At 36.8% G+C, this 24658-nt stretch overlaps 1 protein-coding gene across 12 annotated transcripts in view; it reads right to left on the reverse strand.

Moving 5' to 3' along the window:
• tanc1a (tetratricopeptide repeat, ankyrin repeat and coiled-coil containing 1a) overlaps nucleotides 1–24658 on the reverse strand; it is a 155277-nt gene that overhangs the window by 13618 nt on the left and 117001 nt on the right. For all 12 annotated transcript variants that reach the window (XM_088930220.1, XM_088930217.1, XM_088930215.1 and 9 more), the window contains 7 exons: nucleotides 23000–23166; nucleotides 19011–19618; nucleotides 13697–13805; nucleotides 13492–13614; nucleotides 10859–11095; nucleotides 8687–8872; nucleotides 7392–7470 (listed from right to left, as the gene is read on the reverse strand). In XM_088930220.1, the coding sequence (XP_088786346.1) occupies nucleotides 7392–7470; nucleotides 8687–8872; nucleotides 10859–11095; nucleotides 13492–13614; nucleotides 13697–13805; nucleotides 19011–19618; nucleotides 23000–23166 (1509 nt within the window). The remainder of the gene's footprint in view (nucleotides 1–7391; nucleotides 7471–8686; nucleotides 8873–10858; nucleotides 11096–13491; nucleotides 13615–13696; nucleotides 13806–19010; nucleotides 19619–22999; nucleotides 23167–24658) is intronic.

Raw genomic sequence — 24658 nt, forward strand, 5'->3', positions numbered from 1 at the left:
GAGAGAATGAATGTTATTTGTTTGGAATGAAGAAGCACAGTAAAATAAAGAGAGTAATACATGTTATAAAAGTGCAAAGGTTTTCTTAAAAAATACTCAATGTTACCTTCAATTGCTATAATCACTCAGTACTGATTTACACTTTTCTATTTTTAAATTTGAGTTTTTCATCCAAAAGACAGCATACTGCGAGAAAAGATCATGAAGCTAAAATGCGGGGTATCACATAAGACATTTAAATGACCTCATCTTGAAGTCAAACATTCCTATCACAGTGCTCATATCCCATTTGTAAAGAACAAACCCACAAGAAAACATGATCTCAGTTCTTCTTAAAGGCAGGAGATATTCTGGGATGGGTATTATGTCTTTAATCTTTAATAATGCTTTCAAAGCCTTTCACTTTTCTTCTGAAATTTCAAGACCGCTATCTTTTTTTTCTAAACCCTTGCACATCTCATTCTAAGCCCTCTCCTCATCTCTGGCCTTAACTTGCCTTTTCTGACCCTGTGGACCAAGCACATCAACTGGTTTTGTCCTTCTGCTGTCTAGTCGTGTATAAATCACTCACAAAACAATGTAAATAAACCCCACTGAGAAAAACGGAAGGCATAGACATAACACTGACTCACAGTATTTTGTAAATATTTTTACAACAAAAAATAAAATGAAGTTTAACTGTGCCTTTAGGTTTATAAAGATCTTACTTTAATTTTCAGAATCACTTGCAAAGTATGCTGACAAATACTAAATATAAGGAGTTATAATTATACTAAATATAAGGAATTTAGTTTCAAATATGTACTTTTTTTACTTTTAAATCCCAAAAAAGGGTATTTTTAAAAGCTTGACTGAAAGCAAACTTAGAGAGTGGTATTTATGTCAACAAAAATGACTGTAATCTGTGTTAAATACATAGCAGAATACAGAACTACCCTTCTTATCACAAGTACAAGAGTGTTACAGAGGGCAAACAGAAGGGAATGCAGTGTGGAAATCAATGTGTGAATAAAGGATAAAAAATCCAGGTGTCAGGCTGGTACAGCGCAGGCTATTTATCAAGTTGAAGGCTGCTTCTTGCAGCTAGTGACAAAAGGCCTGCTTCTTCATTAATACAGGTCTAGGTCACTACATGTTTAAAACTGAACTCCAGACAGCCTCAATGCAGGATGACTACAGCTTCCTAAATGTCTGCTCACTACCTAAAACAGACTTCTATGTATTGATTTGAAGGTGGCTTCATTTATATGTGACATCAAACTATTGTCAAACTAAACATCAAACAAAATATCGATTACAGACAAAATCTCAATTAATAAAAATAATCAAATATAAAAGTTGACCAAACTGTACAATATCCTAGTACGTTTAACCACTGTCCACATTGTAATAATGGTTACTGCAATTAAAAGAATTTCCAGGCTTTATGGCTTAAATGTAACTTAACATGATTTGTATGCTGTGCTTGTTTATCGGGAATACATCCCATGGGCAAAGTACATTTTTTATTTCATTTTTTCTTTATAACACTACTTTCCAATATAACTCTGAACCAATCTAGTCCTTTTTTCTAGGCTCTTAAAACAATTGGAACAAACATTTTCTAACATCTATTCACCTTTAAATAGCTGCATGTTTAAAAGAGGTCAAATAATTTCTAGGGACTTTATGTGGTTTTGCGTCACATGGGTCACAGCTCCTAACTTTCAGATTCCTATTCAAATTCATCAGAAAGCTGCAGTCTCAAAAAATCGTTGCAAGAATGGAAATACCTTACAGTTTCATCCACAGAAACCGTCAGCAAAGAATGCATATTAGATTAAGATTTCATTCCTCAGAATAAATTAAAGCAACAGTGCCAACATAAAGTAATTCAATTTTCTTTAAATGTGAATATACTGCATAGCACCACTTAACATTCAGAAGTTAATCTTCTCATCCACAATGAAACAAATCACGCTTATGAGACAGGTTATCAACAAAACAAATGGCATTCAGGGATAGGCAAATAAAGTTAATATGCAGGTATCTTTCTTACAGCTTTTCGAGCTTCTCGTTGTTTTTTTCCGTTAATACCTTATGACTGCATGACATCAAAAATCATTGATCATTGAAACTTCCATGATAACATTTTCATTAAAAAGCTCTCGCATTTGTGAATCTCAAAAAGTGACCTAAAGGTAAATTATATGAGATGATGCGTATTATTCAGCATTTGCTCTGCACTGCTGCTTGCTGAGGGTTGATGTGCAGCACCCAATATCCGTGCTGAAATAGTCTCTTTTTTTACAACAAGAAATGATCCTTTCTGACTAGTTTCTTTGTACGAAATTAAATTATGTCCTTGACTGTGGCAGGGTATCACACTGGGCTTCAAAGTACCAACAGCTTTAGGAGCTGCTCTGAGACAGGTGAAGCAACAGGTGAAGAATGAATGGTTGAGCACTTACTTAGAGGGGGCTGAATGATGGAGAATGTTTTGTTCCTGTTTTATTCCCTTGAATGGAAAACGTCTTAATTTCCTTGTATCTGTGCCAGCAGTAAGCAATTACATTTCAATGTGCATTCACTACTCAGACTATTATGTGATGGGTTACTTTTCCTAACCCATTAAGATACTGCCAGCTCTCAAGACATTTCTGATATTATGTTTTATAATGTGAACATGGGCAAACAAGGCTGTAACAGCTACTGTACCTATTACTATTACTAATGGGAAAACCTATTAGTAATTAACTTACTGCCAGTACCTGAGTTTGGAGATGCACACTTATGTTTGTCTGGAATCTGATCTATTATTCACATGATGCAACAGATCTACACAATAAAGTATTTATTTAGTACTTTAGTTTAGTTTTTTTTATTAAGTTTAGTATTTCCCATTTAGACAATATTTCTGGTTATTATTAACAATTTACAATATCTACTAGGCAGATGCCCATTTTGGGGTACTAAAACACAAGGTCAAATGCATATCTATAAATCTGTTAGTCATTTAATAGTTAATACAGCATAAGACTGTACAGTCAGTATCTGGACTCTCAGCAGTGTTCAAACTCCCTAAAGACTCCTTCAGGTAGCTGAGACAGTGGTTGGAACCTGGAATATGCTACACATGTACAATCTGCATGCAATATGGACAGATAAAACTACTTTAAGAGGCACAGAAAAGGAAAGAGTACTTATTTGTATTTGGCCAGAAAACAAGGAGTAAAATAATTAGCATTATTAAACTGATATAGCAACAGTTATTGCATCTGCAATGTTTAATAGTTCACAAAATAAAGCTGGTGGCTGAGGAAGATGATAATTATTTCCTGTTAATCCAGGTATCAGAAGGCAAGGAGACACATAAGATAAGATCACTTTATTGGCCATATAAAATTTCTTGTATTATGTTTTTTCGCATACCCCAACTTGCTCTCCATGAGACACAGGGAGAGAAGCTTGGGGTCAGAGCGCAGGGTCAGCCATTTATACGGCACCCCTGGAGCAGTTGGGGTGAAGGGCCTTGCTCAGGGACCCAGTGGAGTAGGATTCCTGTGCCGGCCGTGGGATACGAACCGGCAACCTTCCAGCCACAGGCGCAGATCCTTAGCCACAGAGCCACCACACCACCCCATGAGCCATAACTGGTTCAAGAAGAGTGAATGTGTAACAAGAAACTTAAGTCTCTGACGAAAAACAGTATAAGACCACTTCTGCATTGGCCTCAATCCATACTGTCACACAGGATCCTAAGCAGAGATCAAATAGAGTCAGTGATATTATGAAAGCACTTTTCTAAAAGAAATTTTACAAAAACCTACAGCTTTGCTTTCTGGGCTACAATAGCCCCATAAGCCTTCTGTGCACTTCCCAGAAAAACATCTACGCTGTAGCACAAGGCAGGCCTGGTTGAAGACAGCTTCTCCTAATGGACTGACCTACATCCCAGAGAGTCATTTATAACTGGGATGGTATGTAATATACAATGCCGTCATTGTTCACCTCTAAATGAAGAGTTTGTTCATTGTTCACCTCCAATATTCCTTTCTTTAGAAGGCTCATTTAAAATATTTTCTTAAAGAATGTCAACTAGTTAATTAGTTTTCTGTTAGTTACATGTGCAAATGGGCTGTCAATGTGATGATAACCCTTCTTAAGAAAGCAGGTAGAAAATGGTTCAAACGATCCTGTGATAAAGGATCCTGTGTTAAGGAGGCCATATTGTTGTAATTGTATCTGTTGTAATTTTAATTACTTTATACAAATACAGTATATGCTTCTTTTGTTGCCTTGTCACAATATTTACATTAAATACTGGTACTCCTGAGACCAATATTTTTATTACAACTCCACAGTGAAAGGTGACGACAGTTTTTAAAAGAAAAAAGAACTATGTACTGTATATATTTTTCTACCATTTAAAGACTGATAAAGTTTCTCTTATGTTTATCTCACAGCAGCAGTAATCATTTTTAGAGCTGGCAAAAAAAGTCGGCAATAACCAAACTGTTTTTAAATGTCAGATGAAACCACACGTAAAGATTTTTCAACTGAAGTATGTTTATTAACAATCCAAAAACATCTGTCATCGCATTCACGGCAAGGAGCTGCAAAATATCTTACGGCAAGTTTTTTTTTTTAGGATAGAGGAAAATCTTTGTACCAAGGAAGTGTATATTAAACTCCTCTCCTCTCTTTTTTATCTTTTAGATTCCATCTTTCTTTGGCTGATTCTGAATATGCACCCAAAAATCACACAGGTGCTGCCCAGAGAAAAAGCAATATAAAAAGCAGAACTGGTTGTATGTACACTCTGTACTCCAAGATAAAGAATTAAATTATACAACAGTCAATGTTTCAGCACAAAAACCTTTATCACAATACGATATGATACATCCCGATGACTTATTTACTATACCGCATATAAGAGTTCCTCAACCATTCATGAAATACCCTTTGTTTTAAAATAGAAGAAACATAACTGATTAAACAGAGCCATCTGATTATATAGCAATTGCAATATATTCAAGCATCATCAAAGTGCTGCGCTTTTTCATAAACCAAATATTCATTTAATATCGGTTTAGAGAGCATGTCATATACTTTCCTTACCAATCGACACCCAAGTAATCCAGAAACACTATCTCCATAAAATGTTTTTAAGACTCTCAGTATGGGAAAAATAGTGCTGAATAGTTTTCAGTTCGCTGCTCAAATCGCTTTGAAACACTTGTGAACATTGACAATTTCCTTTCAAAATATTCCACCAAAAAAAAACTGGTCTTGCCTTTATATTTGGAGCTGGTATATTTTTTTGCTTTTTGCTTTCAGCTCAGTTCTGTGCTCCATTCTTAAGCCACTTTGACCTGCCATTAACAACAACTGCCTCCCACTGAGGATCCCTGCCAGCTTGGCAGCTCATCTCCCTCTCCCTCCAGCTCCTATTCTCAATACGTGCAGCCTGGCCTCTCCATCAATTTCTGAAAAACTCAAACGAAAACTATTATCTCCGTGTTTTGAGTGCTATTTTCTCCAAAATGCACTACTTTCAATACGATTAAAAACCAGGCTGCTTTCACTGCTTATAATGAAAGCACACTAGCTTTCTGCTTCGTAACCCCCAAGTAGTGTGTATAGCCAAACTGGCTCCTATACAGAGTTTATAAAAAAACAGTACAAACCTTTTACTATTAAATGGGTACTTGTGTTGATAAAAAGCTCTAATCTGATTTTAAACTGAAAATCGTGCTCAAACAAGGTGACGAGCACTGCTCAGACCAGTCCAACCACCAGTCCCATTTTGCTGAGAACTGGTAAAACACTTACTTATTGATGAAGAGCCCTATGCAAATCTACGCAACAATAAACAGAAAACAGCATGGCTAAAGGTCAGATCAGGGTATGGGGGAGGGAGCTGTAAAAACTGATTTTGAGAAGTGATTGAAGGCAGCTGATAAGTGTGAATGTACAGGAATCACATTTAGTTAAAACAAACAAGAGCTGGGCACGATATTGAAAAAGGACAGGATGTAGGAGTGGTCACAGATTATTCACTTAAGCCAGTGCAAGGAATTGTTAAGATAACACTCCATTCCTTCCCCAGAACTACTTATTGAGTTCTGCTTCTGAACATGCAGCATTTTTATAACAATGGAACTGCAGTCAAACAAAGGGGACCGCAGTGTAAGGCAGGCTGTAAATGAAAACATGCATCTACACAATAGCAAATAGGAAACAAGCATTAAGGTTTTTTTTTTTTGCCTGAACCTGAAATATTCTGAAAAATAAATGTCTCCTTTGTTGACAATCTTACATTAGAGGAGTGGAGTGGAGTGGAGGATTCTCTATAGAAGCTTTCAATATGGCTTCTTTGATTTCAAAACCAAACGTGAATATCAGCTGTACTAAGGACGGCAAATCTGTTTCCTCAATCAACAGCAAAAAGAAAGAAACGTGTTTCTGCTTTTTCTTTCACTTTATATAAAAAACATATCACAAGTAGCTGTTTTTTTTAGTTCAGTTTCAGGCTATGTCTATAGTATTGAAAACCCATTACTTAAATGTATTATTAAGAAGGGTAAATCTGTGCTTGAGAATATAGTTACACAATGTGGCCAACATTGAGTACTATAATTTGCCAGTGGGACACGCAGAAGGACTGTTCTGTATTACTCACAGAATTCAGAGACATCTCACCTGCCAGTGAACACTCTATGAGCCAATTAAATAGAGCTTAATCGCCACCTGTGATTAAACAGTTCACTCTACAGCTGGAGAGCTTGATGATGAAAAATAAAAATTACATTCTTCATGGTGTTTATGTGACAAAGCAGTCCCCAGGATCAGTTAATGAATACGGTAAAACATAAAGCTGCACAGAAGTGTTTCCTGAATATATAACTAAGGCAACATTTCCTCCCGGAATTTAATTGTTTCTATTCAAATTGACTTTCATTTGTATACATTTATGCAGCTGAGCATTTTACTGAAGAAATGCGTTACTCTAGCAAGCAACAGCACCTAGCAATTCCTTGAATTCTGAACTTAAGCCCTAACCTCTATTCCAGACAGCTGTCACTGATGCTTTCATGGAAGTTAAGGCATTTTAAATTATCCTGATAAAAAAAACATCCAGTCCCTATACAGAAATAATTACAAAATTCATGAAAACGCATGTTATATTTAAAGAGCTGAATAATGCACTTGTTGTAAGTAAAAAAACACATCAGCATAACTGGAATGTCTTGATTGGAAGTCAGTATTTAAAATAGACGTAAACCTACATGGCAGACTGAATTTAAACAGCTTATGAGAAGAATAAAAAGTAAATAGTAAAAACAACTCAGAATTTGGATTTCGCACCCCAAAAACTTCTGTATAACCAAAGCCTACGAAGACGCTACCTGTTTCTCCCCAAAGCGTGTCATGTCCGTCAAGTTGCACTGCGTATTCATTATCCAAAGAAAGCAAACTTCTAACAACCTGTCAGAAAAAAAGATTGCACAACATGACGTTAGAGAATAACCACATTTCTAGAATAGAAATGTTTCAAAATAACATGTATAATACATGTGAGACATACATGCTGCTTCAAATTGACTTCTGCAATTCTGCCAATCACATTCGAACATTCAATGATATATTCATCACTTAAGACGGCCAAAGTTCTGATTCCTATACTGAGCAAATCCACCACATGACTCCCTTCTGAATTAGATTAATCTAGTCTTACTAATATTCCAATGTTTAGCCTTTACAAGCTTTTTACAGCCATTCTCTCTTACACAGAAAAGAGGAAAAAAAACAACAACCTTACAGCAAACCCTAATCTGTACAAATGTAGTCAGCAAGGCTGACAAACACCTTGTGCCAGACAACTGCACACTGCTGGGACTGTGTACTGAAATTGATGAATATCTTATAATCTGCAATTTAAACACAGACATGAAATAAAGGTCACATTATACATGTTAAAGGTGAAAGATGATGGTCTGTAGTTTCACCATAAGCTTCTGGACGAATCATTGATTTCTGATGAGTCAAAGATCTGACAATTCTTTTAGCACTTGCCTACATCAAATGAGCTCTTCACCCCATCTCCAACAGCCTAGAAAACGTCAAATAATTGGGATACACAAACACCCAAGTACCAAAGCCTAATTTTGACATTATGAAATCAGGTAAATACGGCATTTACCCAGAACCCTTGGAGAAACTAGATACTACAGGCTTTTGTCTTGAGGTGCATTCACCTGATTCACCTAAAAAACACACACGATCTGGTCCCCGAAAAGCAGCCACTCAAATGTAATTCTCAGTACACCGTTTAAAAACAACCTTAAAAACTCAGGATATATGAACAAAAAAACATTAGCTATACCAATCAACACTGAAGAGCCTGGTTTGGGGAGACAGCTCCTTGTGAATATAGTATAGACAATATCATATAAAACCATTTCCTTTGCTTTACTCAAATGATTGATGCCACATTTTCACTCACACTTTACCTCTACCATGCTTTTACCGCAGCATAGCTCAATACACTTCTGAAACGGCTAGCTCAATAACTTTAAGTATTTAACTCTTCAAACTGCTACACAAATTCTGAAACTCCACAGAAGAGCAGAGCCCTGGCATGTAGAACTACGACAAGCTGAACAGTACAGCAAATGCATTGGTAACAAGTGTCATTCAGCACCTGGGTGTGTCCCATACTGGAGGCTGCAATCAAAGCTTGCTGAAGAGCTTTGTTTTTCACATGTGTGTCCTGCTGCTGGCTCTCAGGCGTCCACTCCAGCTTCAGCAGAGACTCGATGATGTCTGGGTATCCTCTCAAGGCAGCATGGACTAAGGCACACTGACCGCTTTTGTCTACGTGATCGATCTGGGTGGGAAAGCAATCAATTATTAGACACTGCAAAATAAACATACAGGGATCCGAAGACAAATTTTACTGAGTAACGGTCATGTACAACTGGAAAAAAAAACACACAGCAGAACACCTTTTAGAAAAGAATATAAGAAAGGTTACAAAACAAACAATCTAGCTTGTTCAGTTGCTAGGGGCACATCCCACTGTTTCTTGACAGAAGACAGAGCAGTGGCTTCTTCAGCATGATACAAAGATCATAATCAAAGATAAAAACACCTGCAGAAACTATAGAGTGAGTTGAGAGGTCATTTACAGAAGTACAGTAAAAAATAAATAAAAGGTGGCTTGCTTTAGCTTATTCCTACAAGCAGGTACTATAACATGCCCCAGGCATATTCCTCTACGGGTTTCAAAGCAGCCCTGTTGGATCTGGAAATCACAGATCAGGATTTATGATGTGCTTTTCCAAATTCCTATCTGACAGCACTATACTCTAAAGGTAAATAGGTACAACAGAGTGTCAGAAGCCGTATCAATGAAAGATACAAGTAAACCTGTATAAATAACAAGAATTCAATCATATCATTTTGTGGTTAAGCATACAGTAGGCCACATCAATAAGTAATCCTGTTAAAGTTTCAGGCATAAAAGTCCTCCTTGAATTGTATTTACAATACTACAGCCTCAGTGCACTCATTCAATCTGCACAGAATCCTATCTTTTTCAAGTTTTTCTCAAAGTGTAATTTTAATATCTCCTTGAGATATGACATTACAGATAATCTCAAGGGGGCTGTGCAGATCAGTGTGTTCCTGGTCTTTTTGTTTTCTACTTTCTCTTCTAAAGAAATTATATTCACTCAGTTTCTAAAAATAATTAGATGCAGTGCTAAATAGTACTAGATCTACTGCACTACTAAGGACATAAACTGAACAAAGTCTTCATCACAAAAGATTAATGACTCAGTACCTGGGTTTAGAGTTTCAAAAACTGTATATCCACTGAAACTTAGGCAGATTCAATGATGACAAAAGCAACATTCGCACAGGCCAAAAACCTCTCAGACCTTCCAATGCTCACTTCAAAATTCCCACATCTTTTCCCCTGTGTTACCCATCATGCCTCTCTCCCATTTCATCACATCTTCCAGAATATTACTGCGCTCAATAACCATAAACATACATGGTTTCTGCTCATTTTAATCAGGGTACTTTTTATAAACGTAAACACTATAGTACTGTATTTTGTGTCACTTGCTTTTATTACTTAACATATTCATGTATTGGGCATACCCATGGTATAAATATGGTGTAGGAGAGCCTTTTCCCAGTGTATATATTCCTTTTTATATGCAGACAAATCAGGAATGTATCCCTGAACGTACCCCCACAAATAATATCGCTAGCAGCTATATCATGCCACAACTCACAACTGAAGCTCAGCAGGGGTGAGTCTGGCCAGCACCTCCTGGGAGACCACCTGTGAAAGCGAAGGCTGCTACTGGAAGAGTTGTTAGTGGGGCCAGCAGGGGGCGCTCACCCTGCCGTCTGTGTGGGTCCTAATGCCTCAGTAGAGTAATGGGGACACTATACTGTAAAAAGGAGCCATCCTTCGGATGAGATGTAAAACTGAGGTCTTAACTCTCCATGGTCATTAAAAAATTTCTAAAAAAAAGTAGGGGTGTTACCCTGGCATCCTGGCCAAATTTCCCATTGGCCTTTACCAATCATGGCTTCCGAATAATCCCCATCTATAAATTGGCTTCATCCCTCTCCTCCCCACTGATGGCTGACGTATGGGTTGCAAATTGACTGTATAAGTGTAAGGATTATTATAAAGAGGACTGGGCAGATATCCCCCACACCCAAGCCCACCGTGTCTGGCCTTATATAGCCTTTGATGAAAGGTGTAACTGCTTAAACCCTAGAAACTGCCTTCAAACAGGACTTTGTGAAGGAAAAACAAAATTGCACCACAGAATAATACGACAACACTGACTTTAGCTCCTTTCTTGCAGAGCAGGACCACAAGACTGAGGTGCCCAGAGGCTGCAGCAAAGCACACAGGGGTCATGCCATTGTCTGAGACGCCATCCACAGCAGCTCCAAACTCCAGCAACAGGCTGGCCATCTCTAGATGCCCCAGGTGCGACTGAACGCACAGAACAGGAGCATTGTTCAGCACCTCCGTCCGGTAGTTCACATTGGCTCCCCCCAGCATCAATAAACGACTGACCTTGAGGGAAGAGAGAGAAAAATAACTGTAATCAAAAAAATTAATTACATGGATTCAAATCTAGTATGTTATATATGAAATGCACAGAACAGAACCATATTATACCGTAAGCACCACATAGTACATAGTACATTTATGTATACTATGCAGACAAAAATAATTCCAAAAAATTGATTTTACTTTGATCTAGAAAGCTTCTGGGGTGGTATTTCTGTCAAATATCTCAAATCAACCCCCCAGAAAGAGTGAAACTAAATGTTCCTATTGACAGATGCGGCTCAGGCATATTTAGCAGTAATGCAGTGGTGGGTTCCTGGCCTTGCTGAGTTGCTGCTGTTGATGAAAATTATCCTTAGGAAGGAGAAGCTTATTCCTGCCCTTCAGCACCAGTCATCCTCTTTGCAGGTCAGTGATTATAGAACGCTGACCTTTATACACAGACTTGTAGCTCCCTCCAGATTTGGGCTCCACCACTACCATCCGTCTGGAATGATCTAATCTCATCACACTGACAGACAGCACTATTCAATTTCCTGTACCATCAACAACAACAAAAAGCCAGCTCTTCCAGAACAAGCTGTCACTTTCTTTACAGGTGAAGGGCTTCCACTTAAAAATAGAAACAAATTAGCGTGCTGTTTTTTCAGTGAATAGACTTTACTTTCAAGTTCATGTCGCTAAAAAATGTATTTTAGTACATCCTCTGAACATCCCAATTGCAATTTACTAATTCATTAAATGCTAGATTGAACAGCTTGTCTACACTACATCTTGATAAGGAAATTAATGATAGAAAGCTGTTTAATAAGAAGGGACTCTGATGCAAATGGTTTTAACAGGGCAATGGAACTTATTATTTACAAATATGTCGCTAGAGCAAATGAACCACCATATTTCCCAGAGGCATTGAAGACAATGAGCTAATTTGCTTGCTACAGTCTCTTACTTCAGCTAACATTGGTTAACTCATTACAGACTGCAATGCACATCAATGGTGGAAAGCTATTTAATGCTCGAAAAAAAAAACAAAGGCAAAACATTCATAGCTTTTTGAAAGAGCAAGATTTTAAAACACATCTGACACTGGAAAACCAAGACCCTTTCATCTTAAAACAAAAATAAAACAAACCCAACACTATTCTTATGCATGCCTCAGGACTGTAAAATTATTTTTTTTTCAACTTTCATTTATAATGCAGTATTCAGACGTGCAATGCCTGAACCAGCACACTTGAACATAAAAAAATCATTTAGCTGCCTCTGTGATTAACGTGACCTTTTGTTTATTAAATTACTAATAATCTAGCAAGCCACCATAATTACTTATAATGGCATGAATTACTACAAAATGTAGCTGAAATGGCAATGGATCAAATTAATGATAAAACTCAACCAGCATCAATATGAAGCTGGAGAAATCTTCCTCGTATTTTCAAAGACATCATTTATCACCAATGGGCTCAAGCTTATGATATAATAAATGAACATTTTATGCAAATAGTTCAATGCAGTAAAAAGCAAAGTTAAAACAGACTAGGTAAGAAAACTGTCAGAATGGTTTATGAACATCATATGTGAATTATCTAAGTCAGCACTTTGTTTACTGATAATCACTGCTTTACATAAAATCATCAACACTATCAACAAGTGTATGACTTTAAAAAGGAAAAAAATAAAACATATTAAAGCCCCCAACTGTGATGTTCTATACAATAATTCAACACTGAAATAAAGCAGCAACACCATCAATGGTAACAAGAAATGTAATAAAGTGTTTCAATATTTTTTCATATCATATAAAGAATACAATTTTTATTATTTATAATGACATATGTAACTAACAGAATTTTGTTAACAAGAGCTCCATAATGCATGAATATTAATGTCTCTGAATTTAGGCTTCGAGATATTGGCTACAGTTGAGAAACGCCGCTTTAAAAGAAAACAGAAAAAGTCAGAAACGAAAGTTTGGCAAGCTTGTCCTGTTTTTAGAAATCAAACCAAAAAGAATGGAAAAAATCTATAAATAATACAAATTAATGGAAATACGTTCTCACTTCTTGGTGACCGTTTACGACAGCCTTGATAAAATGCAATTCAGGCAACATAAATCAGACATTCTTAATGGGGTCTGACAGTACAGCTGCAAACAGTCCAACTCCACCTTCAAGTGGCTCTACATTAAGTTCAAATAGTAAAAGTGTTATTAGTCATGTAAGATTTAAGATGGAGAATTCCCAAAGAGACACCAGCTAAATAGGACTCTGCAGTAAGATAAGACAGGCAGAAATGGCTGTGGGATACAGCAGACAGTAAGTTTTTAACATCTTTCTTTTTGTTAATAAAGAACAATATTATTGGTTGAGGGCAGGCTGCAAAGGAAGTAGAGTGCTTACTTTCACATTCGGGGTGTACAAGTTCCTTAAAGAAGCAAGGGCAGCTGACAGGCCGTCCGTACTGTAACTGATCCATAATGCCTGGAGGACACTTGAGGAGACACCCGTTCTCTTGCTCTGACCCTGGACAGAAAAGACAGGATGGAATGCGTGGAATGCATAACAACCATCGGAAACGGGCCAGCAACAGCCATCTGCACCTTACCTTGAAAATGTGAGCTTTTAAGATGTGATGCCCAAGTTCCATTGTTTGCTGGCGGTTTAATTTGCCTTCCTGGCGGGAAAGCATGAAAGCCATGAGGGCGTGACCACTCCTGCGAAAAGCAACAGTGAAACAGACTCAGAACTTTCAAACCAGCAGACAATCACATACCAATGTCCATCTACCCGTTTCCTAAATGCTTCTTCCAATTCAGGGCCATGAGCTGGAGCCCATTCTGGCAAGCAACAGGTACAAAGCAGGTTATACCCCAGATGAGATGCCAATCCATCGCAAGGCCACTCACACACCACCGTTTTCTAAGTAAATTATGCTAAAGCATAAGGCTGTTTGGATTTCTGAATGACTCGTTTCAGCACAGCTTGGGTGAAATGATCTTGATTCATGCCCTTTAATGCAATCATTTCTCTTACAGTATATCTCGGGCTAAATCAAAGGCATTTTTTTTACACAACAGCATACACTTACTGTATATGCTTGTTTCCTAAACGTTTTTAAAGAAAAAGGTTAGTTCAAACTCGGGCATTAATAAAAAACAGCATTGCGTTAGACTTATCTGCATAATTGAAAGTATTGAGTTCATATACAGTACAAAGCTTTTATGTGTAAAATCAATGCTTTTCTTTGCACAACAAATTCATGTTTTGTGTATGGACATTTTTTGTCAATGCACAGTAACTGTCTTAAACAATGGGAGATGTTTCGATCTAAGGTGTTAATAATTAAATAGAATGACAAATATTGTAGTACCTACCATTTCCATTTGGCATTTGTATTTGTACTCAACAATTTGTGAGCTACTGATCATTAATTAACTTTGCATGCATGAAACAAACTAGTACTACAGACGATAAATACTAACACCGTCGATATTATATCTTTAAATGCTGAAGCTGCATACTGTACATCCAATGCATCATTAGTTTCAATACCAAGATGCAATTCAGCCAAAAATATAAATTTTCCGAAAAAATTCCTAATTTTAAAACCAAACAAACTTTATGTTGAACTTTGGTGAATCAATTAATGCAACATGATGAAAGCAGTTTTTGTCATGTTTTTCAGCAAAATAACTAAAATAACTAAGAATAAATAACCCTGTAAAAATGAAACAGATAAATCCAAAACCAAGAAGCACAAGCTATCAAGGCCTTGACACTTTCAGCCAAATTTTGTGCTCGTTAAATTATCAGTGCACTAATGTACTCCATTCGACACCTTAGCAAATCTTCATCACTTTTTTTATATAACCACTAAGCTTTTGCTGGAGCAGTATTTGTCTCCACCATACAGCTTTTTATTTGATAATTTAGATACAGATCATGAAGATATTAATTTCTTAGCTATAAACTTTGTTGACTATTGTATCCATCAAGATCAGTGCATTACCACTTCCATTACTCAGCATGTCTCATTCATCATCTGATTAAAACGGTGTTTAATGCCGTCTAGACTGTCTTCTTATACTGAACCAGGCGACATTCTGAGTGAATACCGCTACTGTGTTACTCCTCGTCATTAATGCAAGTTCGGGTGTTAATTAACGGAGAACTTCATTAAAAGGCCACGCATGAATGCCATTTCTTTGATCTGGACCAAACTATTTTCATTAAAATGTTGACTGTTCATGCTTCACTCTCAAATTAAAAATAACAAGGTAGTGATTTTTTTTTTATACTCAGTTTTTTCCTTTCTTTTTAATCACTGTACATGAGAAGGTTGGATACTCATTGAAATGTCTGGAACATCACTGAAGTGGGTACTGAAAAGCAGGTCACTCTTCAACTGCAAAGGGCAGTGACATCACAAAAAGCCCACAGGACATGCTGTCTAATAATCACATAAGTTATAACTAATAAGAGTTTCTGAGAAACACTGAATTTAAATTAGGTGAAAAAAAAACCTCTTCTAAAAAATGTTTATTTCATGCAAAACAGACTTTAAAAGAACAAAACACAATATATATTCAAACAATCCGTAATGAAATAGAACACAGCAGATTAATTTTTTAATATTTCAAGTGACTGCATACATATTTAATATACCGAGGACTGTTTTGGCTTTAAAGGATGTCCGACTCCAAACTGACACATGTGTGAGTTTGCAGACATTTTCAGACAACTGCTATAAAACAAACTGCAGCATCCACACTGGATGATGCTATTTTAAAAATATTAGTTTTTTTTCAGCAAAATTGCTGTCTTCTCCAAGTTGCTCGATGTTCAAGACTGACCAGGCAGAAGTGCCATCAACCGCGGTTGTGTCAAGTGTATGGGATTAGACCACACGTTCCGCCACTTTTCAGCTGAAATCTTCTGTAGGGATTAGGGATTCTTCTGTGGGAAGGCAATGAAAGTCTGTCTCATAAAAATCAAGTCAACCACACATTGCACCCTGAGCGCAGTTGAGCGCAGTTGATTTATCTTGGGCTGCATCAATTGCTTAATGTCCATTATTAGTATTTTAGAAATGAGACTGCAGACTGCATTGATGTGTTGATGACTACTTTTGAGACCACTTTTCACTGAAGTGCTTTGATTGACATCTCTTGTCATTTGATTAGCTTGGGTAAAATTCAGCCATGAATATTAAGGGAGCTTTTCTATAACATACAAAAGACAAACACGATCCATAGAATGCTCATAAGCATCCAAAGCTGTCATTGTTACAAGATTCATTGAAACACATTTTCAGATCAAATGATGGCAAGATTTCAGACTGATGTTGTAGAAAAGCCCGAGCTAGGGTTAGGGTTAGTTTTCCATAAAACCTTAACATTTTTGATGCCTTAGCTGTGTTTTGGTATGTAGGTTTTTCATAAAGAAAATATACCCGATTTGATGCTTTCTTGCAACATAATGTCTCAAATTTCTGAGTATTTTCTGGTTCCTGCTTCTTGCCAGAGTCAGTGAGTTTGCAGTGTTGTCAAAAAGAACTATATCACTTCTCTTCTCAGCTGTAACTATCTTTCAAAGGAAAGTGTGGTTGGTTCTTAACTCTCTCGAGCATGAATGAGTTTAACAGAAGTGGAATAGATGAAAAATACTCAATTCCAAAGTAGAACAGTAAAAAAGACTTATTTAACATGTCTAATTTTTTAAGGTCACTACAAGACAGCTTTGCAACTCATTTTAAACAAGGCTGTATTCTTGGTTAAGGAGAAGGTACAGTACACGGGTAAAAGTCAAGTGAGTTTGTCCTTTTAATTTTTGTTTTTGTGAACTTAAATGTACAAAAACTGCAATAAAGGTCAAAGACTGGACATGAAATTATCATGCCTTAAAAGGTTGTGGGAGCATGGGACAAGCTAATCTGCTATTATGCTGAAGCTGATACCCTGTTTTTTTCCAAGATGAGATCCTAGGATCAATCAAGTAATCTGTTTGGAACTACCAAATGACCTCTGATTTGTAACTGTTCTTATGTTCTTAATGTTAAAGCTGCCCACTCATACAGAGCTCCAAAGAAACTTGAGTTTCACGGACAAGCATTTACAAACCTCATTATCACTGTAACTGCTTGAAATACAGAATCAAAATATTGGTCCACAATAATTGCTGTATATTGGAGCAATTTATTTGTAATTACTGATTGGGGCATTAACTTCAAAAAAGAAGCATTTGTCATCCTGTTCTCTTTGCAGAACATGACATGGTCACCGATTTTTAAGCTTAAACTTTGTTCAAATCAGATTTCTATTTGACAATTAAACGTTTTCAAATAGCAGATTCTACAGACCTTTGTCTACAGTCTATATATTCAAATTCAGGAAATGCATAAACCAAATCAAGACATTTTCTGAGAGAGAGACTTCCAGTGTGAAACCTTATTTCCCTGTTAAATAATTACAAGTAGGACCTACACATTTATTCATAATAATTAACTAATTACACAGAAAAGCAGCTGGATGAAATCTGTTCTAAACAATTGAATTTAAAAATGCAAATCATAGTAAAAATTAGAAAGATCTTAATCTTAATGTTCATGACATGATGAATGGGCAGAAAAAGAATTAAAAAACTGTAATAAATGATTGGAATTGCTCTTCAGTACTGAAGAGGTAAATAACAGCTTACAAGCAGAACACCACACCTCAGAGTCCTTGAAATCTTCTCTTTTGTTCAAGGTAGCCTCTTACTCAGAGTTCTGTACTGTATTGTAAAGCACTGAACAAATGGTTGGTATGGATACAAATTGACATTCCTGTGGGAAGTTTATTTAAGTTTATTCAGATTCGTGAAAGGAGCAGACCTTTTAAATATTCTGCGAGAATATGAAAAGAGGCTGGACTCGATGCATGCATCTATTCTCTCTGCAGCAGCTTCATTTACAGTGCACGCGCACAGCAGGACCTGCTCACATTCTACAGATAACTATTAAATTAGTCTCTGAGTAATGTTTGATAGAAATGGCCTCATCTGTAAACACCATCCTTCAGAGGCAGCACTGAAATCAATTTTGTTGCACAGCACTGTATGCATAGGATTGTATTCATGGCTGAAGCCTCTTTGTTTTAAATCTGATCTGACTGAACCATGTTAAAAAGAACTGACAGGTATTGGCGCTGATGATTATAAAGACAATCCTATTGTTTTGCTTCTAGACAAGATGTACTCCATCTGCTGGATTCCTCCCTGGAATTTAGTTTAAGAGTGACAGGTATGGAAAAAAATCTCTCTTGGATTCAGTTTTCACAACCTTTCCACTCCCACAAGAACCTGAAGACAGAGATTCTTGTCAAAGACAAAGAGGAAGACAGTCTTACAAAGTACACATCACCTGGCAGGATAATAACCTGCCCAAGTTTTAAAGGAAACTAAAACAAAAAATGTCCAGTTTCAAAATGCATTATGTCATCTTTAATCTCAAATAGACTGAAATGACCGAAGACTATAGTGATCTTTTTCTAAATAAAGAAGGGGGAGCTGCAAAATATTCTACGAAGGAAGAATATCATAACGTTCTCCCTTTTGTTGATCAGACGTGCGTTTTAAAATGTGTCTCCTGGAAGTTTATTTTATCTTCGAACTTGTTTATTGCTGTTGCAATGAAAATATGGCTGCCGGCCTCTCTCTTGGGCCCTAATTTATTAGGAAAAAATAGGAAATCAAGGGCAAGAGCTTGAATACTGAACAACACTGTTTTTTTTTGCTTGGACGCTAATGTAAACAAAGGCCTGCCCGGGACTTTACCTCTCAGCGCATGCCAAGTATTTACTGCTTGTCTGTTGATTTGTTTCTGCTCCACTTCATTATTCCTTGTTTGCTGTAACATCTGCAAGCCTTCAGAAAACACTTACCTTGGGTCACAGAGGAAGTCTGTGCTCTCGCCATCCGCTCGCCACACCAGCCACTCCCTGAACGAAGGGTGGCAGAACATGCGCGTCTTGTCCCTTCGCTTGATCAGAAAGCAAGACAGTCCCTCCATTCTCTGCTGGAAGTCCTCCCAGTCCAGCTCGCCAGTCAAGCTGCCCGCATTGATGGCTTGGAAAATCTGCTCATCTGTCAGTGGGTGCAGGGAGGCCAAGGTCACATTCAAGATAGGTAGAGTCCTCTCAAAGGCAGAGTTGGTGATGAACTTCATGTTGCACTGAAGCAGATACAGCTCCGACAGGGAAACAGGCACGACTTTGTAGCTGGCACTTTTGATAACCAGGTGTCCCTTTTCAAAAAGGTCCAGGGTCAGTTTTAAATACAGATAGGACCCCTGGCTGCGCATGCTCAAGTGGTTGCTCACTTTGCCGACAACGAGAGGGTCGGCTTTGCCGTTGAGGGAGATGTTGTTCAGGATTTCCTTACTGCTGTTGATTCTGTACTGGATGTAGGCATTGAGGTCGCTGTTAATATCCTTGTTCTCGGGGAAGTCGTCGAGAGAAATCTTGGAGAATGGCAGCAAACTGGTAATTTCCTGTAGGGAAAAAAGAAACAAAAACGATAAGGCAGGCGGGCTTTTGGTTCAAGCAGAAAAGACGCTCATCACTCCCATCCCCCAATCTAGGTGATATGAGATCAAGCCTGGGTCTCATTCACTATCTGACTATGACTGGGACTCCCTAATTGGTGTTGCACTATTCCCTCAGCACAGCCAGGGTAGGGTTGCGATCAGTCATCCAAGGTGCTCTCTGCTCCCAAAGGCAATGACAACCCTTGCAACATACTGGACTCCTGCAGGCTTGAGAAGACATCTCAAACTGGCGCTGAATACCCTGTACATTGTTATAGTGCTTGTGAGATGTCAAGCGACGAATAACAAAATGGCGAGCTGGTGAGAGAAGCCTATCTGCTCTTCCTCATTCTTTTCATGTGGGTACACAGGACATTGCTGTGAACTAGGATGTAAAGACCAAATGGCAACTCCATTTTGTGTGGGTATATAAAAATTATGAAGCTGAATACCGTATATAGTCATGTATAAATGGAACATAAAGTAGAGGTTCAGAAGCCTGTGGAAAATCACTAATGATAAGTTCCTCTGGGAGGACTGGATTAAGGTCAGATTACTTTTTCACTGTGAAAACCTACATACCGATAACTGCTTGGCGTCATAATGCCTTATTTTACATTTTCCAAGCAATTCCAAATGTATTAAAAACAGGTGCTTAAACTTGTCCATATCTTAAACAGTTTTTGCACACTTGCTTTATCTGCATAAAAATGGAGCAAAAATGAAAGAGCTTGCTATATGAAAATCTGTATATGTCAGAGAATGTATACATCTATAGTACAGTAGCTTAACAAGGATACTGAAAAAGAAGAACAGCTTGAACTGCTAGTTAGGTTAAACTAAAGCTGATTACAGAGCATACTGACTGAAAGGTTACGACCTAGAACACCAAACTCGACCACAGCCAAGTTACTGCTGCCTTTAAGGATTCTGGTTAGAATTAGCTAAAAACAGTCTCAAACACAAGACTTTTGTAGCAGATGGAAGTAAAAAACATCTCAAAAACACAGTGTAGGTAAAGTGCATTGTTTTGTTGTGTGGGTAAACATTGTAAAAATAAAGTGTTTAATAATACTTCAGAAAAAGGTACTGGAAAAACTAATGACACTGAGTTACTAAAAAACTAAATTCTGCTACCTACGATTGCATACAGTACCTAACATTACTAACAATGAGTAAAAGGAGAAAAATATTGCTATCAATTCAGTTCTATGATTTTATTCCTCTTCATTTATGGCTAATGTTTAGGCACAAGGCCTCCCTCCTACAAGCAATTTCCTTTTGTTGGCAGCATGCTGTGTGAAGACTAATCCATCACTTTGAGGTATCACACTTTTTTTTCCCAATGAATACAGCAATTTTGAGGAGACAGGCTTGCAATGGCTGTTTGCCAGACTCCTCCCGACTCCATGATAATGAGAGTCAGCTAGATGTTCCAATATGCCTACACAGCCTAACATATCCGCACTGTATCGGTGAGTATTCAAAAACATTTAATAAAATAGCTTTGAGTACTATTATGATGAGGTTGAAAGACCAAGTGAATCTCCTAAAAAGTCTGACATGTTGCAATTGACTCAGTTTCGTTTATCGACAGGAGGGACTGAGCCAGAAATCCCCCCCAAAAGACAAGACAAAACCCAAACTGCTAAACAAATTGAGGCCGGTCCTTTCCTCATTATTTCTCTACAAACCTCTCATCTTATATAACTACTGATTACCAAACCCATTAAAATGCTTTAATAAATGGAATTATACAAACATATCTGTCAGTCAACTTTCAGATTATCCCTGCACACATACAGCACTCGCCAACACAGATAAAACATTGCTTCCATTGTAATCCACTGACCTTAGCTGATCTCAGATTCTTATTTAAACAGATGAATAAATATTTCACATAGGGAAGGACTGCAATCTCATTTTTCCTCAGACAGGATATTAAATTATAGAAATTTGAATAATACTCTTGAATCTAACCATTTTAATAAGTATATTATGCAGTGTCCTTGGTTTCTTTTCAATTTATAGTCTATAGCATCTTCTGCCTCTTCTGACAAAAAGCATACTGTGAGGCAAACAATGTTGGACAGAAAGTAAGTGCTTTTTTTCCCCCAATACTTTATGTTTTCTATTCTAATTTGCTTTTCTTTAGTATATGAAAAATGGAATATAATATTCTATGCCACAAAAGTCCACTATATTGACTCTATCAAACATAGTTAACTTCAATCATGACTAGCAATGCATACAGAAGCCTTTTAATGAAAAGGCATTTTTAATTGCATTCTTCAGGGTATAACAGATATTATATTTTAAAACAAGCCAATCTTTGAATATTTTTGGGAGTCCTTTATTAAACTATAAACAAACATTCTTGTGTTTCCAGTATTTACTTTGAGGAAATGATAAAATATTAAAACGAAAGAAAAGTGAGTACTATTGTGCAAAGCAACTGTTTTTCAGCATATCAGTTCAACCAATCAACGTTAAATATGTGCAGGATGGCTGTCAAGCTAGATGGCACTCGTAATAAAGAAATACATTTTTCACAAATGTTTTGTTTACCTCAAAGTTAATATAGTAAATCTACATTTTTGATACTGCATCTTGAGAAACATGGTTGCAAAGAATGTTTCAAATGCTTTTTTTAAAATTTGCTACGAACAGCATCCCTGCTTCATATAATCTCACCTCTCCTGCTCAAAAAGAAATATCTAGTTCATGTGTAGTCAGTCCATTCTATTAAAAGTCTTTGGTACAGTTCTTTCATCATGCTGTTCTGTGCAACTAAAATGTAAAAGGCTGGTTTATACCAAACTCCAGACTGGTATCCATGGTTTGGATGGATTCTGACTATCCTAGTAATTCACACATACAACGTTCCACAGCAAGCACTATGGCAGAAATTCTAAATCATAACTAATCCCTTTAGAAAAAAAAAACTACAAGGTCTACAAGCAAAAGTGATGGATCATCTGGAAGAAGTGAATTCCAGTGAACAGCACTTAAAATCAGATAGATGTGTTTAAACTAGAACACCAAAGTCACTTGAGTTGCAGTGCACACATCAGTAGCACATGATTCAACACCTCATTAATTAACTTTCATTAAAGTATAGGAGATGACTCAGGAATGATACATATCTTATGTGCCAAGAAGCATTTGAAACATGTTACCATGTTGAAAATACCTGCTGTTAAGAAGCGATATGCTTGATGACAGACAACACAAATGAAAATGCAAGAATTTAAAAAAAAATAGCACATATTCAGTGTCTGCTGAAGAAAAATAAGTTACATGTACAATGAGAAATATTCAGGAACACAGAAAAATTGCTCTTACCAGAAGATTGACTCGAACAGTTACTATCAATTTCAGCCACACAGGAAACTTAGAAATAATTTTGGTGATGAAGGATGCAATTGTATCACCATAGTCTGGTTTATGAAATTCTGCCTCATTCAAGCCATCAATTAGAATGATGTGGTCTTCTTCAGGGATTTTTCTCTCTAGAAAACACATACAACACCCAAAGAAATTAAGATCAAATTAAATTTTATCCCGCTGACTGTAGGAGTTTAAGAGAACTGCAAGTCATTATTAAGACCAGAAATTACCATTATTTAAAAACATCTTATATTTCGGAAGCATATGAAATATGAACTATAAAATGTTTGTTTCTAAATCCTGGCAGATAAAAGTTGATTAGTGATATCCTGTAATAATAATCAAGGTATCAATTAAACTATGATATGCAGCTAAACAGTTCACTAGAACACATCTGCACTAAGTTTGAGGCAAACTCTTCCATATTAAAGAGGAATTTGATTTTTAAGGTTTTGAAAGAGTTTCAAGATCTTCACACTTCTTCCTCTGATTTCACTGAATCCAAGAGAGAATCTTTGATTTTCTCTTTCAAATGAAACTGGAGAAAAGAGAATAAGTGTATTTTATTTGAGCGATTCAACTGTAATAGAAAAAATAATCAGCAGGGGAACTGTTCCATGATTCCTCTCCTTGAGATGCAGTTCTATTTGCACATTAAAGTAATTTGAGAAGTTTTAAAAAATTCATTAAAGAAAAATCTGTGGAATTCCAAATGCTCCACTCTCAAATGGAGTATAAATTGGATTTTACTAAAAAAACAGTTATATTATATACCGTGATCACAAATCCTGAGTCTCATTCATGCTTCAAGAACATGCTTAGGCCAAAGTATGCAAGACATGTTTAGTTGTCAATCTTTTCTACAACTATGTGCTTGTGCCTCTTCATTTGTAGTATATAAATGTCTGATTTTGTACCTCACCACGTATTAGAAACCATTAATTTTAACAACAAAAGAAAATACAAGAACACTTAAGATTTATCAGGTTACACACTGTCAAACTTAAGTGCTACACATGCTTGCTGCGTTTCCACCTTTTTAATTGAAGGAATCTTTTTGCATCTCAGCTGGCTGTCATCTAAAAAAATATTGATCCAATGTTAACAAAAAACATCTGCTTAAAGATGCATGTCTATCCACGATGACCTTGAAGTTCTCAGACCGAGGCTCTTTGAGAACATACACAAAGTTTGTGAGCCTGCATTGGACAAAAAACTGCTTTCATCTTTGGTGTGTTTAGTTTTGAAAAAAAAATTCTATTGTGGAAGATTAATTATTGTTAATCTCTTTTTTATACTCACGTAAATGCAGATATATAGGATATATCCTTTAGCCATCAAAATTATGAACAATACCATTCAAAATGGCAGACTAATCTTTTGTTTTAAGGAGAGTAAACAAACTGAACAAAATTCCTAATGTCCATTAGCTGCTTGGGAGTGCAATTTAAATGATATTCATTAATTCCTCCGTTAAAATCTAAATATGATATTTGTGTAAAATACGTGCATCATTTCACTTAGAATCTTGGTTCTCCAGAAGGTAGCCTCCTTTTTTCTTATATCCTAGAGGTTCATGTTTAAAACTTTGTCAGTGCAAGAAAGACTTCTGAT

Source organism: Atractosteus spatula, chromosome 13 (genome assembly GCF_055471065.1).
Source record: "Atractosteus spatula isolate fAtrSpa1 chromosome 13, fAtrSpa1.hap1, whole genome shotgun sequence".
NCBI lineage: Eukaryota > Metazoa > Chordata > Actinopteri > Semionotiformes > Lepisosteidae > Atractosteus > Atractosteus spatula.